The following is a 20790-nucleotide window of genomic DNA, read 5'->3' as shown; positions in this document are numbered from 1 at the left end:
CACTGTTCTGCCCACCTGACCAGTCCATTGATATCTTCCTGCAGTCTGCAGCTTTCTTCTTCATTATCAACCACACGGCCAATTTTTGTATCATCTGCATATATATATATATAGGGAGCCCGGCGTTGCCAGAGCTGTTTTGGGCCGGGCGGTTTAAATCGAGTCCCAGGCTTTCGGCCCTGTCTCTCTGTCCCTCTGTGAATCTGCTGCCGGGCAACATTTCTACCTTTTTTAATACCTCGAAAGATGAAAGTTAAAGTACTTATAAAACATTTTTTGTAAATCTTATGTTATTTTTAAAAGAGAGACTAACTGTTTTGGGCTGGGCGGTTTAAATTGAGTCCCAGGCTTTCGGCCCTGTCTCTGAATCTGCTGCCGGGCAACACTTCTACTAGGGTTGCAAAATTCTGGGAATTTTTAAAAGAGGAAACTTTCCATGCGAATTTTTGGGAATTTTGAGTTTTTTTGCACACTGATAGTTTTTGTCTCTGACCCTTATTATCTTTGTCGTCAAAATAGACATACTGTTCCATACAAATAAAAACAGGCTTTCAAAACTTTATTTAGGTTATAATTTTGAACTTTATTGAACCCCCACAAAAAAGACCCATCTAAAATAAAATAAAAAGAGCGTCAGCTTATTTAGCCTGTAATTTGTCCTTATTTTGTCCCTTTGAGTCTTCTACTCATGAGTCTTCTGAGTCTTCTACTCCTCATTGCTCCTCCTGATTCTCTGACTCTGGCGTGTCCATTTCCTCCTCTGTGTCAGTGTCTAGCTGTGTGGTGGACACTTCTGTATCTGGCTTAATAAGTTCTAGGTTCGCCCGGATAGCCACCAGTTTCTCCACTCTCGTTAGTCAGCCTGTTGCGCACCTTTGTATGCGTATTCCCAAAAAGTGACCAGTTTCGTTCAGAGGCCGCTGATGAAGGTGGGATTTGGAGTATCACCGATGCAATAGGTGACAGGGCCTCAGATGCACAAAGTCCCTTCCACCAGGTATGTGCACTGATATGCTTGCATGATTCCCATATCCCATCCCCATTCCAAAGACCTTGCTTGGTAGAGAACTTTGCCAACATCCAGATTGAGATGGTGTGAGAGGGTAGAAATCACACTGTAAGCACTGTTGATCTGTTCTCCAGAAAGTATTGGTCTCCCAATATGCTTTGGGTCCAGCATGTATGCTGCAGCATGAATCGGCTTGACACAAAATTCTTGACGCATCTGTATGAATTGAACAATTGCCTTCTCCTCTGCTTTGAGCAGCAGGGATGTGGGTAGGGCAATGTTGATTTGTTCTTTTAAATCAGTAAAAAGCCTGAGAACATCTGACAAGACAGCGTCATCTCCTTCAATCTGAGCAATTGCAGATGCTACTGGTGAGAGTAGTTTAAGGCTGCTAACCACTCTCTCCCAAAACACATCATCCAGCAGTATTTTCTTGATGGTGGTTTCCATATCCCCAGACTGGGATATTGCCATTTCTTGCAGCGACTCCTTACCCTCCAGAAGGCTGTTGTACATTATGACAACACCACCCCATCTAGTGTTGTTGGGCAGCTTCAGTGTGGTGTTCTTGTTCTTTGTCATTTGCTTGGAGTTGTAGGTTGCTGCAACTACCTGTTTTCCCCTGACATACTTAACAACTTGCTTGGCTCTCTTGTACAGTGCTTCCATGGTTCTCAAACCCATGATGTCCTTGAGGAGCAGGTTAAGCCCATGAGCTGCGCACCCAATAGACTTAATATGAGGGTAGGCCTCCTCCACTTGAGCCCAAGCAGCCTTCATATTTGCAGCATTGTCAGTAACTACTGCAAAGACCTTTTGTGATCCAAGATCGTTGATGACCGCTTTCAGCTCATCAGCAATGTATGTGTCTGTTGTCCTTCGTGTCTGTGCTCTTGAAGAACACTGGGAGAGGAGTGGAGACGATGTAGTTTATGATGCCCTCCCCTCGTACATTTGACCACCCATCTGAGATAACTACAACACAGTCTGCCATCGCTATCGTTTCTTTGAGCTTTCCTTGGACTCTGTTATACTCAGCCTCCAGCAAATAAGTAGACAAAGCATGTCTGGTGGGAGGACAGTGTGCAGGGCGAATAACATTGAAAAATCTCTTCCAGTACACATTGGCTGTGAGCATGAGGGGTGAGCCTGTTGCATATACAGCTCGAGCAAGGCACTCATCTGCATTCTTCTGGCTATGGTTATCCATACTTGTAATTATTAAAACAAGCCAAGTAAGAAGATAAACATATATTGATTAAGAAATTCCTTAATAATTAAGATTCCATCTCTGTTAGTAATTTTAAGAGAGGACCTGTGGGGGGGGGGGGAAAGAAATACAAAAAAAACAATATTATGCTAGCATGTGCTTTTTTGGGCAAAATTCCCAAGCTAAACTTCCCGTGGAAAATTTCCGGAAATTTACCGGAAACTTTCCACCCCTTTGCAACCCTAATTTCTACCTTTTAATACCTTGAAAGATGAAAGTGAAAGTACTTATAAAACGTTTTTGGTTTATTTTTAAAAAGAGATACTAACTTTTTCGAAGCTGGTTTAGCAGATTTTGAGCTGGAAGTAGTTGAAGTAATGGCTGCCCGATGCCTGAGTTGAAAATCATTAGTCCCGCCCACAGACGCAACGATTGGCCAACCATCAGGTGACTGAACTGTAGGATTGGCCAATCATCGGGTCACAGGATTGGTCAACCTTTAAGTCACTCAATGCTAATTAGCAGATAATGAGTGGAATTTTGAAGGTTTTTTGTATATTGTCTGAACAATTTTTGTCCGACCGAAAAGGAAATACACTTATGACCGTTCCGGAATCGTAAGCTTTCTTTGGATATAACGCACGTGTAGGTACGCTCTATAACTTATATATATATATACCTTATCAAAAGCTTTGCTAAAATCCATATAGACTACATCAAACGCACTACCCTCATCGACCCTCCTTGAGTTTGGAGGTGATAAATGCATGGATGAGGGTTTCGGCAGTAGATGGGCTCAGACAGGGTTGGAGATGGGCAATGTTACTTAATGGCCTGTAATGTGTGATCAGCGGCAAAGCAAAGGCGTTGGCCGCTGACCTCGAAGAAAGCTGCCCAGAGAGATCCCAATCTCTGTGACAAGTTTGTCTTTTTCGCCGCAAAATTGATTTTGGTACTCTGTAGTGGGAATTCACTAGTGCGATCTGCTGTGACATCAATAAGCTGTCTAAGCAGCTAATTACATTGCAGAATTCTCAGACAGGGAACCAGGGAGCCTGGGCTTTATAAATAGAGGCATAGGCCCAGAAATTCGGGTCTCGACGGGTGAGTACGCACGGGATACTCACCCGTAGGCCCGATGGAAGTGCCGGTTTCCTGCATGCGTGGGAAACCGGCACTTCCGTTCCTCTGAACGAAGGGGTTCAGAGGTCGAACGCGTGCGCAGGGGAGGCTGCGCGTGCACATCAAACTTAGGTTTTTTTTTACAGGTTTTTCCGTGAGGGTAAGCCTGCAGAATTTAGAAATATAAAAAAGCAAGGTAAGTGGTGAATTAATTAAAATTAAAACATTTTTTCCCACAGGTTTATTATTTTTAAATACTTTAAAGCAAGGTAAGTTTATTTTTAGCCCCGTTAGAATAAATTATTTTTTTCAAAAATTTAAATTATTGTTTAAAAGTTATTTCATGTGATTTATAGTTTATTTAAAAAATACGATGTTTTAAAATTTTTTTTTGAAGATTTAGTGCTATTTTGGGGCCGTAGTATTTATAAGTCTTGACAGCACTTCCTGTCAGACTTATGAATGGAGCATTCCCTGCTCCGATTGGCTGCCCATGGCCCACGTGATCCCAGGGGACGCATCAAACTAACTGCGCCCCTGGGATACGCAAGCACTGCGCGCCGGCAGCTGGACCAGGCCCCGGATCGGAATTCCACGGGAGCCCACAGCTCAACGGCCGGCGCGCAAGGTAAGTGCAGATCGGGGGCTTGCACCCGCGGGAAGCCCCCGACCCGAATTTCTGGGCCATTGAGTACGAAAACCCGGAAGTTATACTAGTTCGGCCTAGCTGGTGTACTGTGTCCAATTCTGGGCACTACACTTTAGGAAGGACATGAAGGTTTTGGAGAGGGTACAGAAGAGATTTACTAGAATGGTTCCAGAGATGAGGGAATACAGTTACATAGATAGACTAGAGAAGCTGGGGTTGTTCTCCTTGGAGCAGAGATGGCTAAGAGAAGATTTGATAGAAGTGTTTAAAATCATTAAGTATTTAGATAGAGTAAATAAAGAGAGATTGTTTCCAATAGCTGAAGGGTTGATAACGAGAGGGCACAGATTTAAGGTGATTGGCAAAAGAACCAGAGGCAACATGAGGAAAAACTTTTTTACTCAGCGGTTAGGATTTAGAATGCACTGCCTGATAAGGTGGTGGATATAGATTCAATAGTAGCCTTAAAGGGAATTGGATAAATACTTGAAGGAGAAAAAATTGCGGGGATACGGGGTAAGACTGACGGAATGGGACTAACTGGATTGCTCTTTGAAAGAGCCGGCGCAGACTTGATGGGCCGAATGGCCTCCTGTGCTGTACTATTCTATGATCCTAACTTCAGGATTTCCGCATTTAGATGTGGATGTGCTACATCCTGAAGTTGTGGTCAGTTTCAAAGGGGTAATAATGGCGAACGCTGTTCATCTTTATTACCCACTGCAAATTCCAGCCCATTATGTGGAAGTAGGCAATCTTTGTGATGGAGAGGATATGGGGTCGGAAGCCTGGCTCTGGGTTAAATAGGATGCTGAGATTGCAAGCAGTCTGGTTCAACACAAGACAGTGGTCGGGGAGGGGGATGCAATAAATGACGAGGGTACAGCGTTTGTGGCAGGGGCCAAAGATGGTGTTATTTTCCCAATGTTTAACTGGAGGAAATTGCAGCACATTCAAGGTGGAAAGGGAGCAAAAGAAAGTACAAACTTGCATTTATATAGCGCCTTTCACAACTTCAGGATGTCCCAAAGCACTTTACAGCCAATGAAGTACTTTTGAAGTATAGTCAGGAGATGGGTCTCATGGATAAGATGAGCTCTGAAAGGCCATGAAGAGAGGTAGGAAAGAAACTAGAGAAAGCTGCTGGATCAGTGCTAGGCCAGGGGTGTCTGGGGGGGATGTCGACTGATCAGAATGGGAGAGAATTAATTGAAGACAATGGCATTAAAGGTGGAGGTGAGGGAGAGGTTGAGCAGATTGACAGCTGCAGGAGTATCCTGATGAATGGAGGGCCAAAGATTAGACAGTTGTCAGCACAATTATATGTGCTCGGCTTCAGAAGAAACTCTGATTATTGTATCCAGTTATTTGATTTTGCAACACGTTGAACAATTTTATTTTTTATAGATTTGAATCACTGCTTGCAAATCTGTACATTGTTGTAATCTTGTACATTATTTTTGAATGCATTTATAAATTTATACTTAATGTATTTTGTTGATAATAGGTGATAAATGACTAAAGTAAGTTGAAAACTGAAGGAAGTGGTCGTAGCAACATGAAGTTGTATGTATTTCTGGTTAACACTGGAACTACCCTTACATTTGACACAGAACTTGCTGTACAGACGTAAGTACATACTTTCAGAATTTTACCAACTACAGTTCCCAAAGACTTTTAATGCAGAAAATAAGTTCAAAATGTTTGCTGTGATATTGATGTCTGTCTGCATTGTCTCTGACCTGTGCAGTACATGTTTTATACCCACTAATCCATGAGTACATTTACACATCTTTAAAAACATAACTAGCGTTTTTGCATTCTCTCGTGGCATAGGTGTTTAATAACCAAATTTGATGCAGCTGCTTTTTTGTTTTTAAAAATAATTTTATTGTTTGCATATTTACTAAACATTAAAAGGAACATAAAACTTCAACTACAGCGATGAACCAAAATACATACCTATGGATTTGCATTCAGTTGGTCTTGGGAGGTTCATTCTTCTATCTGCATATATTTTATGATCAGTTCAACATGGAAAAATCAATGGGACAGTCTCCCTTTTTTGCGAGTTGTATTCTGACTTACCCTATGTCTATACCACAAAGAAACCCTGTCTAGAGACCATTCCTCAATTCTTTACCCTCTTCCCCCACAATTAGTTTTATGGCCCTGCTGTTCCTGCCCCAGTAGGAAAAATTCTCAAACTACTTTCTGTCTTGAATTGCCATTTCCAGCTTGATGGGCCTTCAATAACCACAAAACTAGAAGTTATAGACTTAAACAAGTTGGCTTTTAATCACCTAAGATCAGAGCTAACATCTCAACACGCCGACTGGTTCACAGGAATGAGTCATACAGATCCTGGGATCTTTATGTAAGAGAAGTCAGGGGCGGAGCCAAGAGCCAAGACCTGGAACCTCCCAGGTTAGCCAGGAAAGAGGAAGTGAAACTATACACAGTGGGGGAGGGTAATATACATGAGTGCAAAACGAATACAGGATCAAGACAAACAGATTTCATTACACAGCTTATGAAATTAGGATCATCTCAATGGAGCACTTTATTTTTGCGCTTGTTCCAATATATGCCAAAACTTGGATTCATATTCTGGACATCCTGTCATCATTTTTTTTCTTGACGATAACTTTTGCATAGCATACTTTCACTGGAACTTCAGAGTTGGAATAGCAGTCTTGTATTTAAATAAAAATAGTGTTTCAGCACCTGGCATACTCTGAGTTTTGGTTCAGTCTATTGTGCATGATGACATTAGAGGATTAAAGGATGTTGCTGATTTAGTTTATTCTTTTGAGATTATCTGAATTGCAAACACGAGAAGAGTATGAGGATACACTACATCTGACACTTGTATCTCAAAGATATCTGGGGAACATGGGTCAAGTTTTACCTTTGCCAGGATGGCCCAAGCTCTGCACTTCAATACTCGTGGATTTTGCAAATTTACTTAGGAGATCCATCACTGGTGCTGTTAAGATGAACAATTAGTTCCTTCTCTGTGTAAACAGAGTCTGTGCTACAAGCTGCTATTGTACAAAATGATCTAAGATTTTTTTAAATACAGCTGTGAATTGGGGAAGATCACTAACAGCAGAACGTATAAATTGCCGCACCAAAGCAAAATACTGCAGATGCTGGAAATCTGAAATAAAACAGAAAATGCTGGAAATACTCAGCAGGTGAGGCAGCATCTGTGGAGAGAGAAACAGAGTTAACATTTCAGCTGAGTATTTCCAGCATTTTCTGTTTTTATTGTATAAATTGCCATGTTTGATCTGGGCTTTTCCCAACACATTTGCACTTAGTTACAAAATTTCAAATCTATGAACATTAGTTCTAAAGCAGCTTTGGCTTTTTTGCTTCCATCATGGCCTGGTATGACTTTGGAATAATGTCATGTTGGCTCTGTTACAGCACAAGGAATAGACATAATATCCATAATCCAGTGTGAAACATGACATAAACTGGAAGTGGGTAATCATACTTATTGATGGATTACATTCTGAATTTTCTAATTTGGGAGTTCCTGCCATTATAGATGCTGGCAAAAACGCGCCACTTAAATTTGTCATAAATTCAACACAAGACTGCTAGCCTGCCTCCCCCTCTCTTCTACCCCAGCTGATATTTAAGTAACTACTTTGCAGTTGAACTAAGTGGTGTACTTGAGGGACAGAGATAAAGAGGGAATATTGAATACCCATAGCGTTTTACATTGCAGAACTCTTAACATTTATTTTCGATCGCCATGTTACCAGCCATGCAGTGGTGCTGAAGTTACTATTATCTGGCCATATGGCCAAATATATAGCAATCCCTTGCACAACATTTTTAGGTCTCTACTTAAAAATGTTTAAAAAATCAATTCTGAAGTTTTTTGTCTGATCTCATGTTAAGTATATTTACAATTGATGTATATATTACATAATTTGCAATTAATAATTGAATTTTTAAAAAGTTACTATTTGAGTCCCATGGGGTAGCTTAAGAATTGAGATTTTCAACTTTATTCTTTAGTTAAATGTTGTAAATATGTAACTTCAGTGTTGCAGACCTTAAACATGCCATCCAAGCTAAATATAAGATTGCGGCTCAGCATCAGGTGTTGGTCGTCAATGGAGGAGAGTGCATGGTTGCAGACAAGCGTGTTTGTAGCTACAGTGCTGGGACGGTAAGTTACCATTAAATCTGTACAAACAAGTCCTTGATTTAAGAAAGTTCCATTAAGAGCTCAATGGTACTGCACTGCATTGGGCAAAAACATTACATTTAGATATAGATGAAGTGTAGAAAATGACATAATTTCTTTCATAATTAGAGTATGCACTGTTAAAACAACTTTTTTTGTTCATCATATATGTGCATTTCATTTTTTTATTTGCCATTGTAGTTTTGGCTAATTTGTTCTAGTGTACAGTGGAGAAAACCTTTACAATTCTTAAGGCCTGCTTTTACCAGGATAAGAGTTGAAAAAAAGTAATAAAAAAAATTTCACTCATTTATCATTTAAGGTAAGTTTATTTTTAGCCCCGTAAATTTTTTAAATATTTTTCAAAAAATTAAATTTTTGTTTAAAATACTTAATTTATTGTAATTTCAAGTCATTTTAAAAATGTGTTTTTTGAAATTTATTTAAAGTTTTACTATGTTTTTGGGGTGATCGCCATTCGTATATTTGACAGGTCTCGCTGTCAAGTGTTAAGAAGGGCGATTCCCTTCTTTGATTGGCTCCCCGTGGCCCATGTGATACTAGGGACACTGCGAACTACATGCGCCTCTGGGATACGTGGGCCCTGCGCACTTGGAGTTTGGTGAGGCCCAGGATCGGAAGCGTGTGCATCCCGGGAGCCCTCTGGTAAGGGCGTAGATTTTTCCAGATTCCATGTCTCTGCCCACGGGAGGCCTGCGATCGGAAAATATGGGCCACTATCTACCTAGATGTTTATATGCCATTTAAAGATTCATGATTTAAAACTTGTAAGAGGTTAAAGATCCTGGAATTAATGGCTAATTGCGTTGAAAACTAGGTTAGCAGTGCACAGCAGACGCCAAGCTATGTGACAAGAATGAGTATGAGAGATTGGCTTTCAAAGAGATGCAGGACAATTAAGTAGATGGACTAAATAGTGGCAGATGGACTTCAATAGAGATTAAAGTCTATGAACATTGTTACAGGAAGCCTGAATTATGTTAGCAAATGTGGAACATGGTTTTGGATGATTATGTACTAAAGGTGTCCAGTCAATATAAAACACATCAGTAAGATGAGTCAGGTAGGTCATAAGAATATAAGAAATAGGAGCAGGAGTAGGCCATTCGGCCCTACGAGCCTGCTCTGCCATTCAATGAGATCATGGCTGATCTTCTGTCTCAACTCCCTTCACTGGCATCTTGACCTTGCATTGAAACAAGTTGTGCTAACTATATATAGGCAATTAGTGAGGCAACATTTGGAAACTTGTGCATTTTTGTCTAGCCTAACTTTAGGAGGATCTTGGTGCATTGGAGAGGATTCAGAGTAAAGTGGCCAAGATTGAGTTCTGCAATTTTTAGATCTGAAAATTTGAGGGATTTGCTACACTTGTCTATCTTTTTTCCAGAGAGGCAGATAGAAACAGAAAATTATGAGAGGGAAGGGTAACATAGATGCTAACACATTAACTTGAATTGTTGAACTAGAGAACATATGTATAAAATGAATTAGCTTCCAGCAAGATTTGGGATTAGGAAGATTTGTGTGTTATCTTTCCATGCCCCACTGTAATGTTTCTGCAAAGACTCGGCAAAAAAATAAATGCTGTCAATTTTTAGAAAATTGGATAAATATCTTGGGGAAACCTATTAAGTGTATCAGGATAGGTATAGGTAGAGATGATCTGTCTGTTTGGAACAAAGTGGTTACTGTGACCATGGAGTTGTCATACCCAGGAAGTAATTGATCAAAAATATAACATGTATGATGTAAGATTAGTACTTTGCAAAAACTAAACAAAAACTCCAGTATTTTGACTTTTTCAATTTATCCATAATTTAGGTGTGCTCAGTCTTTAATATTCATAGAATCATAGAAGGAGGCCATTTGGCTCTTCATGCCTGTGCTGGCTCTTTGAAAGAGCAGCCGTGCTTAGTCCCACATCCCCAATTTTTGTCTGTAACCCTATAAGTTCCTCATCCTCAAATACCCATCCACCTCCCTTTTTAAAATTATTTATGGAATCTGCTTCCATCACCGTTTTAAGGTAGAGCATTCCAGATGCTGAGAACTCTTGGGGGGGGGGGGAAAAAAATTCTCCTTGCCTCCCCTCTAGATCTTTTGGCGATGATTTTTAATCTATGACCTCTAGTTATTGACCCACTCACCAGAGGAAATACTTTTTCCCTATTTACTTTATCAAAACCTCTCATTTTGAAAATCTCTTAGGTCTCCTCTTAACCATCTCTGTTCCAAGGAGGACAATACTAACTTTTCCAACCTCTTCATAACTGAAGTGTCTCATCCCTGGCAACATCCTGGTAAACCTTTTGTAAGGTCATTACATCTTTCCTGAAGTGTGGTGCCCAGAATCCTCCACAATACTCCAGCTGAGGCCTAACCAGTAGTTTATAAAGTTCTAGCATGATGTCTTTGCTTTTATATTCTATTCCTCTATTCATAAACCCAAGTAAGCTATGTTTTTTCAACCACTATCAACCATGCCACCTATAAGTATTTGTGTATGTGGACACCAAGGTGTCTCTGCTCATCTACACTTTTCAAAATTGTACCATTTTATAATATACTGCTTTTCCATATTAGCCCTCCCAAAGTGCATCACTTCACACTTCACATTGAACGCCATCTGCCACGCTTCTGCCCGTTTCACCATCCTGTCTGTCATCCTGAAGCCTATAACTATCACCATGATCTGCCAATATTGGTTGCCTATGGCTTTACTCTTTTGTTATTAAATTGCAACTTTTTTTCATTATTTAGCACAGTACATATGGATTGAATCCATGCATCAATTTGAAATATATATGACAGAATGTGATCTGTATAGTCATTTTAATTGATGAGCAATCATTAACGATATGATCACTTGTATAAATTTCTACTATTGTCATGCTTTAAGACTAGCAGGGTGTTCTAATAAGTTTCCATAACTAAGCTGCTACTCATTCCTGTCCTGTAGAAAGACACTTCGAACGCATTTAGTTAAATTTTAAATGGGTCATTTTCCGGTTGGCAAAAGGTAACTACAGGAAACTTCGCGATATCCGGGACCGGCGTGATGCCGATCTATGAAAACTTCCGGACAGACCAGCGCTAATGTTGAAGGATACGGAGGTTTTCATCTCCGTATCTGACAACAAACACTGTTGCTTAGCAACAGCTTGTAAACAGTCGGCCTGTACCTTGGAAGCCTCTCTGTACCTTAGCAACAGCTTCAGAGAGGCTTTCCAGAGACTGACTGTCTTTATTAAAAAAAAAAAAAATGCTAGGAGAAGAAAAAAAAACTAACAAAACGGCTGCTGATTTCTGCCGTTAGATCGAGGTTTCCGGACATACAACCTCCGGATAAACCAAAGTTTCCTGTAGTGGGGTGCCATAGGGATCGGTGCTCGGCCCTCAACTATTTACAATCTACATTTAATGACTTGGATGAAGGGACTGAATGTAATGTAGCCAAGTTTGCTGATGATACAAAGATGGGTGGGAAAGCAAGTTGTGCAGAGGACTCGAAGAACCTGCAAAGGGATATAAACAGACTAAGTGAGTGGGCAAACATTTGGCAGATGGAGTAAAATGTGGGAAAGTGCGAGGTTATACACTTTGGCAGGAAAAATAAGAAAGCAAATTATTTAAATGGAGAGAGATTACAAAAATGCTACAGTTCAGAGGGACCTGGGGGTCCTTGTGCATGAAACACAAAGTTAGCATGCAGGTACAGCAAGTAATCAAAAAGGCAAATGGAATATTGGCCTTTTATTTCAAAGGGGTTGGAGTATAAAAGCGGGGAAGTCGTGCTGCAAGTGTACAGGGTATTGGTGAGACCACACCTGGAGTACTGCGTACAGTTTTGGTCTCCTTATTTAAGGAAAGATATACTTACATTGGAGGCAGTTCAGAGACGATTCACTAGGTTAATTCCAGAGATGAGGGGGTTGACTTATGAGGAAAGGTTGAGCAGGCTGGGCTTATACTCACTGGAATTTAGAAGAATGAGAGGTGATCTTATTGAAAGATGCAAGATACTGAGGGGGCTCGACAAGGTAGATGCAGAGAGGATGTTTCCCCTCGTGGGGAAATCTAGAACTCGGGGGCACAGTTTTAGAATAAAGGGCCGCCCTTTTAGAACTGAGATGAGGAGGAATTTCTTCTGAGGGACGTAAACCTGTGGAATTCTCTGCCCCAGAGAGCTGTGGAGGCTGGGTCATTAAATATATTTAAGGTGGAGATAGACAGGTTTTTGCAAGATAAGAAAGTGAAGTGTTACGGGGAGCGGGCGGGGAAGTGGCTTTGAGCCCAAGATCAGCCATGATCTTATTGAATGGCGGAGCAGGCTCGAGGGGCCAAGTGGTCTATTCCTACTCCTATTTCTTATGTTTTTATGTTAAGCTTCACTCCTTTTTTATAAATGTTTAAACCACAGGATACAAATCCCATATTTCTGTACAACAAAGAGATGATTCTGTGTGACCGTGCACCAACTATTCCTAAGACGACGTTTTCTGCAGAAAATGAGATGGGGCTGAAAGTGGAGGAGTCCCTTATGATGCCAGCTGTCTTTCACACAGTTGCCTCTAGAACTCAGCTTGCTGTGGTAAGGTTAATAAACATATCTGTATGTAATTTGTCTGTATTTAACACAAGTTACTGAAAGTTGTTGATATATCTTCTGAGTTAATGTAAAATGTTGAATCTCTGCCATGGAGTGCAAATGGTTCTATAAATCATTGTGTCACTGTTGATCAATCAGGATGTTTCTGATGTACAGAAGTGACACTCTATGCAGAGCGATGCCTGGTTTGTCCTTGCTCTACTAGCGATTTTATTTTTTGGCCACTTTTGTTAGATTGTAGCACTCCAATTAAAAGTGTTAATGCATGAGGGTGATCCTTTTGGTTGTCAGATTTTAGTTAGATATTCTATAGCTTAATGCTATTTGGGTGCAATTTTATAAAAAATAATTTGATGGGGAGCTTCCTTGCTTCCTCTTTCTCCACCCCTCCTTCCTGAACGACTAGTGGGGTTCTAGAATGCGGGTGGAAGTCTCACATGAGTACTCACTGTGGAGGTCGATGACATTTTTGGACACTTCAAAAATTGTAATTAAATGTGCTTTACTAATATTTGGCTATGTATCACGGGAAGGTGCATCCTAATTCACTGGCCATCGGCTCTGCATGTTGCTGGAGCTGGGGATAAAGAGAACAAGTGGAGGTAGGGAAACTTTTTTAAAAAAAAGGAAAATAAGCACAGTCATTTTATAGTTAATCTTTAAAAGGGATCCTCAAACAAATCAATGTTCAAGAGTGTAGTTCTTGAGCAAGTCATTGCTCAGGCTTGAATAAACTGTGGTCTTCAAATAAAGAGTAATGAATGCCCTCTAGCTTGAAACAGATATAAAATATTACATCACATCAGTGTACCCTACTTCCAATCCAAGAACAGCATTGCAATGTAAAAAATGTCCTAAATGTACAAAAATGTTCACACAAGCGTAACCAAAAAAAAAATCTATGGGTGCAATTAATAAAATATGTGGAGATGCGATTTATTAACTGGATTTTGTAGTAATTTTTTTCCTTCACGTAAGGCACTTGTGCAAGTTCCCTTATGATGCTGGCCAAAAATTAAAAATGTAATTTGCTACTCCCTGAAGTTCTTTCCAGTTTGAACACCCTATCTGAATTTTCACTTTTCTGCAGTCTTGCCACAGTAACGTATCAATGATGTTGTGCACTTTTTAGGGGGTGCATATTGTACATGGAAAATGAAAATCATTTGCAAGGGACTCCAGAATGATGAAACCAACCTTTTTATTGACTTGCTTCAAATGCAGCACATGAATTAAAATGAAAAAATTGCAACAAGAACGTACGATAATGGTACAGCATTGCTAATGAGGAGGAACCTTGTTTGCAGTCATCGGAGTTGTCCAACAGTGCATGCACCATGTAAACCTGCTTAGTATCTAGCGAGTTGCTGTCGTAGTCAGTTATGAGGGGCAATTATATTTTTTCCTGAAAACTTAGTCCCAAGTGGTGTGGAGATGCTGGAGTTGGACTGGGGTGGACAAATGTAAGAAGTCACACAACACCAGGTTATAGTCCAACAGCTTTATTTGAAATCACAAGCTTTCGGAGCGCTGCTCCTTCTTCAGGTGAAGTGGAGAAATGCATAAAGACACAGCTTATATAGTCAGAGAATCATGTCAGATGTTTACAGGTAACCTTTCCAACTGCCATTTATCACACCTCGGCAGAGAGATAACCACAGCAGTCAAAGGTGTGAATGGTGTCCAAACAGGTCAGTCAGGGAAACATTACATCAAAGAACAATGATGTGGGGTCACAAGGGGTCAAATATTGCAGATGCTGGGGTCTGTATGAAAAACAAAAAAACAGACAAAACATTTTTTTTGGCTGGAAATCACAGCAGGTCCGGCCGCATCGGTGTAGAGAGAACAAGCCAATGTCGACTTGAGTCTGGATGACCCTGCGTCAGGTGGGGTTACATGTAGCGTGACATGAACCCAAGATCTCGGTTGAGGCCGTCCTCATGGGTGCGGAACTTGGCTATCAGTTTCTGCTCGACGATTTTGCGTTGTCGTGTGTCTCGAAGGCCGCCTTGGAGAATGCTTACCCGAAGATCGGAGGCTGAATGTCCTTGACTGCTGAAGTGTTCCCCGACTGGGAGGGAACACTCCTGCCTGGTGATTGTTGCGCGGTGTCCGTTCATCCGTTGTCGCAGTGTCTGCATGGTCTCGCCGATGTACCATGCTCCGGGGCATCCTTTCCTGCAACGTATGAGGTAGACAACGTTGGCCGAGTCACATGAGTATGTACCTGGTGGGTGGTGTCCTCACGTGTGATGATGGTATCTGTGTTGATGATCTGGCATGTCTTGCAGAGGTTGCTGTGGCAGGGTTGTGTGGTGTCGTGGTCGCTGTTCTCCTGAAAGCTGGGTAATTTGCTGCGAACGATGGTCTGTTTGAGGTTATGCGGCTGTTTGAAGGCAAGTAGTGGAGGCGTGGGGATGGCCTTAGCGAGGTGTTCGTCATCATCGATGACATGTTGAAGGCTGCGAAGAACATGGCGTAGTTTCTCCGCTCCGGGGAAGTACTGGACGACGAAGGGTACTCTGTTGGTTGTGTCCCGTGTTTGTCTTCTGAGGAGGTCTATGCGATTTTTCGCTGTGGCCCGTCGGAACTGTCGATCAACGAGTCGAGCGTCATATCCCGTTCTTACAAGGGCGTCTTTCAGTGTCTGTAGGTGTCCATCGCGTTCCTCCTCGTCTGAGCAGATCCTGTGTATTCGTAGGGCTTGTCCATAGGGGATGGCTTCTTTAACGTGGTTAGGGTGGAAGCTGGAGAAGTGAAGCATCGTGAGGTTGTCCGTGGGCTTGCGGTAGAGTTCCGCACCCATGAGGACGGCCTAACCGAGATCTTGGGTTCATGTCACGCTACATGTAACCCCACCTGACGCAGGGTCATCCAGACTCAAGTCGACATTGGCTTGTTCTCTCTACACAGATGCGGCCGGACCTGCTGTGATTTCCAGCCAAAAAAAATGTTTTTTGTCTTTTTTTTGTTTTTCATACAGACCCCAGCATCTGCAATATTTGACCCCTTGTGACCCCACCTCATTGTTCTTTGATGTAATGTTTCCCTGACTGACCTGTTTGGACACCATTCACACCTTTGACTGCTGTGATTATCTCTCTGCCAAGGTGTGATAAATGGCAGTTGGAAAGGTTACCTGTAAACATCTGACATGATTCTCTGACTATATAATCTGTGTCTTTATGCATTTCTCCACTTCACCTGAAGAAGGAGCAGCGCTCCGAAAGCTTGTGATTTCAAATAAAGCTGTTGGACTATAACCTGGTGTTGTGTGACTTCTTACATTAGTCCCAAGTGGTTGGAGCATGAAATAATTAAATATTTACAGCATATTTCTAAGGAATTAGAGATTCACCTTCAAACCCTGTTTTAACCTGTTCTTTTAATCAGATACTTCCTCCTTTTTCAGCACTTCTTTTGCCATTCCTCCCACGTGTTCTGCAAAATTCTTTGTTTACTGCTTTCTCAAATCTCACCCCTTGCCCACTGATGACTTCCTCTCATCTCTTCCCTACTGTCCTCACTTAGCTTCTGCGCTGAATTTCATTTTGTTAGCTGGATCACTGACGCATGCAAAAACCATCACTTGTTTCGGTCTCTGAACCAACTGAGAGGCCTGCATGTGCAGAATTTTATTTTCCCTATACAGAGTGTGCACTCTCCCATTGGTACACATATTGCTTACCTAAGATGGGAGCGCTTCTGTGCAGGTTTGCAGAGCCAAAGTTTTTGGAATCCTCAAGTGTGCATTGAGTTTAACAGCTAAAAGTACACAATTTACCAGTACAGAGCACCGTTAATCTTCCAGTTGCTTTTCCAGACCGTGCCACCCTACCTGCTACATAGAATTTACAGCACAGAAACAGGCCATTTGGCCCAACTGGTTTATGTCGGAGTTTATGCTCCACACAAGACTACTTCATCTAATTCTACCTGCATATCCTTCTATTCCTTTGTCCCTCGTACTTATCTAGCCGCCCCTTAAATGCATCTTAATGCATTTTGCTTGGTTTGCAGGGTTATCTGGAGCTGAGGGTGAACAATCCCAGTGATGGGGCTACCCCTCCAGATTCCATTATTGTGATTGGCTGGCCAGTTAATAGTACCCTGGAGTACTGCAGACCTGCCTGCATTACACAAACAGTTGACCTGGTTCTGAATTTCCATTGCTAGGTGTATGATCTTGAAGACAGCTCAACCTGGAAGAGATGGATCTGTGTATGTTCTATTATCTGGCCTCCAGATAATGTCTTCCAGCAGCTGTTTTTCAACTTTATTATTGACATCTGCTTTCAGTGTGGTGGCAAGGCCTATACAGGGCAGCTTGGATCGTGTCAGCCACCATGAAGTTTTATACCTAGTCTGATACTAGGCTTATTAATCAGCAACTGCATAGGTCCTTTTTTATAAGGAACATTTTCAAAGAGACATGCCCACCGTGAGGCTGACTTCCCCTCCAGAGTGCTCTGTGATAGGTCAGTGTGGACTGGAGCCTGCCCTCCCTCCCTGCAGCCGCTTCCCATTTTTGTACAAATCTGCTTTGCAACTTGATCCTGGATATCGCACCTGGGTTGGAGGAATTCTTTCTATTGCATGCCTAGGAGTTCTGAACCATGAAGAAATAATGACTTTTACACTTAATTTGACCTGCACTACGACTGCTTTTTTCATCTTTCTTCATAACAACAAAGTGCCCTATTATCTTTTTTTAATATGCTTCCATACTGATGTTAGCATCCCTGAGGATCCCCAGGTACTGATGTGAATCAAAAATTAGATTGTTCCTGTATCTTAGAATTAATTGCTAGTAATTTGCGGCCAGCGGCGAAGCAAAGGCGTTTGCCGCTGGCCCCGAAGTAAGCTTTGCGCAAAGATCTCTGGCAAGAATTTTGGCTTTTCTGACGTGTAATTGAAATGAACGCAAGCTAATGGGAAATTCCTGACGCGAGCTGCTGCGACATCAACAGGCTGTCTAAGCAGCCAATCAAAATGCAGAATTCTCACACCGGGAATCAGAAAGTGGGTAAGCTCCTTTGATTTTCATTTTTTATAAATGTTAGCGAGAGTTAAACAAAGGTGAGGGCTCACATGGGAAAAGGCAAACCTGAAGTAAAGATGAACACATTTTTAAAAAATATTTAACTTTTTCTAAGTTTTTTAATTTTTATTAAAATGGATACATTTGACACTCCACAAAATTAAAATTAGTTTTTCAGGGCCATAACGTTTGTTTAGCAGTCAATATGCTGTTAAAACCCCAGTTACACCTAATCCAAAAGGGTCTAACTTTTAATGGGGTATTTAATAGCAGTATTACCGTGGAAGAGCCAAAGTTTTCATCAGTTTCCATGATTTGACAGATTACACTGGTTGTCAGCATTGGAGGGGGTCCACAGCGCAGCCTGTGGAGCAGCAGTGAATGACAGACCGCAACTTCAGGATTTCCGCATTGGGCTGCACATGCCCTAAATCCTGAAGTTGTGGTCACTTTCAAAAGTGAAATGCCGGCGAATGCTGCCAGTTTGCCGTCATCAGGACTGCAAGTTCCAGGCTAATATCTTTTGAGATCCCATCTTGGGTTGAAAATGATCACAATCTTATTTTGTATTTACTGTTAATATACTCTCTCTCAAAATTGCTGTTATTATACCCTTGACCCATCTGTCCTCTCCAATTATTGCCCCATTTCTAACTTCTCCTTTTCCAATGCATTGTCACCTCTGATCTCTCTAGAAGCCTGTTTGAATCCTTCTGCCCTTTTCACTGCACAAAAACAGCCTGTGATTGTGGTACATTATGCCGCCTTGGTTTTGATCTATTTGCAGTGTTTAACATGGTTGAGCACACTATCCTCTAGCGCCTCTTCTGTCATTTAGCGCCATTGGGCTGCCCTTTGTGGTTCCTATTTCTCCAAATATAGCCAGTGCATCTTTATCAATGGCCTCTTTTCTCTGCACTGTCGCCTTGAGTCTCCCCAGGGATCCAACTGGAGTCATTCCTTAATCCACTTCCTCCTCCTGGTCTACATGCTGGTTGATTTTTTGATTTGCCTTTGCACTGTCCTGACTTCTTGACTGACATTAAGTCTATGTTGTCGCAACTATCTTCAGCTCAATATCTGTATGACTGAAGCCACAAACTCTGCTTCTTGGCCACTGATTCCAAATCCCTCTAAGCTGACCATTCTCTCAAGCTGATCCAGACCAGTCACAATCTTGTCTTTTTTGATCCATAGCTGAGCTTTAAACCCCACACACTATGTATGTGCAAGACCACTTGCACCTCTGCAATATTGCCTGCCTCAACCCTTCTGCAACTGAAACCCTTGCACGTACCTGCCGCCTTGCTGATCTACCATCCTCCTACCTCTAATCTCTAAATTGTCTAAATATCTGCCACTGGCATACTGTCCCAGACTTAAGCCCTGCTCCGCCATCAACCCTATTCTAATTGACCACTGGACTCCCTATCCAGTATGCAATTGAAATCCTCATCCTCCTCTATAAATCCTTCCGTGGTCATGCCCACTCTAACTCCAGCCCTATAATCCTTTCTGAGAGCTTTGTTCATCTGACTTTGTACATGTCCCTTCTTCCCTTCACCCCACCAGTGTTGATGGAGCCTTCAGCTACCTGGACCTCCATTAGTCTTTCTAAGTGTGGCAGCTAAACTAGTCTAACCTTTCTTTCTGATGTTTCTGACCTTGATTAATCTCAACTTGTTCAGTAAAGGTAACTGCCAGTCATCATATACATAATTGAGCCAACCATACAGTATTTGTTTATTTGAATGTGGCTTGGCTCCTCCCTCAGCTTTGGAAACTCTTTCAAATATTTGTTTCAAATTCGGCTGGGGGCATGACCCTGTTTTCTTAAACTACATTTAGTCTTGCGACTAAGTTCAAGGGACTGCTAGAATGCTATGCTAGACAAAAATGGCCCCCAGCTAGCATTAGACTCGACTCCACGAGATATCCACTACTGCTCCTTGAACTCCTGCTCATCCAGGTCCTGATCAATCAACTAAGTCCTTTGTTCATTGCTTGTGTACAGGGTGAATTGCTCACTTTCTTTGGGTACTGTTCCCACCCGCCCTGCTGCAAGCCTTTAGAACTAATGTCAGCAACCCCTCCTCAAAAAAGCTAATTGTTGAACTCCAGCTATCTCCCCATTCTTAACCTTTCATTCCTCTCCCAAGATTCTAGACACATTATTGCCAATCTCAACACTCCTTGTTTGAATTCCTTTAGTCTGTTTTTGCCTTGCCACAACACTGAAATTGCCCTGGTCAGAGTCACCAACAATATCTTGTGTGACTACAAATTCAACACATTGTTCCTACTTGACCACCTCTCCAACTCCTTTTAATGCAGTTGACTACTCTGCCTTCAGCCTAATCGGTGCATTTCTTGCAAAGGCTTCTCTTCCTCCACTGGCAAGGTTACTTCATACATCCCTAAAGGTTTCATTCTTGATGAGCTCTTTCTTCCTTTTTCTGTCAACTTTTTGCAACCATATTTTAAGGATATGCAAAATCATACAGTGAAGCTGAAATGGTGACTAGCCTGCAGGTAGATTTTAATTGCTATCTCTTTGAATATTGAAAATGAGTAAGTTTTTCATTAATGTGTTTATGAAGCCTAATCTGATCCAATCAAGAAAATGTCATGGCATCGGGTGGACAAGTTGCAAAGCCATCCTGAACTTTCTAGGCCTTTAGTGCATTGTTACCTTGTATACTTAAGATAGGCTTGATGTGTGCTTTGAGAATCTGCCCATCAGAGTTTGTGTTACCAGCCTGATCTGGAGGACTGTTGCCGTATTAAACACTGTTTTTCTTCTCGGAGGGTTCTTCACACCTATACAGTCTATTCAGTTCCACTTTTCATCCCCATCTAAATACTGTCTATATTTCAGCAAAACATATCTTAAAGCATTGGACCATTAATTTT

General features: G+C 41.5%; 1 protein-coding gene across 7 annotated transcripts in view; it reads left to right on the top strand.

Moving 5' to 3' along the window:
- rb1cc1 (RB1-inducible coiled-coil 1) overlaps nt 1-20790 on the top strand; it is a 246401-nt gene that overhangs the window by 15542 nt on the left and 210069 nt on the right. For 5 of the 7 annotated variants that reach the window (XM_085992919.1, XM_085992923.1, XM_085992922.1 and 2 more), the window contains exons 2-4: nt 5498-5619; nt 8056-8182; nt 12645-12815. In XM_085992919.1, the coding sequence (XP_085849045.1) occupies nt 5549-5619; nt 8056-8182; nt 12645-12815 (369 nt within the window). In that variant the 5' untranslated portion in view covers nt 5498-5548. Of the gene's footprint in view, nt 1-5497; nt 5620-8055; nt 8183-8693; nt 8867-12644; nt 12816-20790 lie in introns of those variants that run through there. The other 2 variants (XM_085992924.1, XM_085992925.1) reach the window with 2 other exon arrangements.

Source organism: Somniosus microcephalus, chromosome 7, assembly GCF_052327205.1.
Source record: "Somniosus microcephalus isolate GS21.2 chromosome 7, FLI_Smic_1.0, whole genome shotgun sequence".
In the NCBI taxonomy this organism is placed as follows: domain Eukaryota; kingdom Metazoa; phylum Chordata; class Chondrichthyes; order Squaliformes; family Somniosidae; genus Somniosus; species Somniosus microcephalus.
The sequence above is the reverse complement of the archived record's forward strand: the minus strand, read 5'-3'. Positions and strand labels throughout refer to the sequence as shown.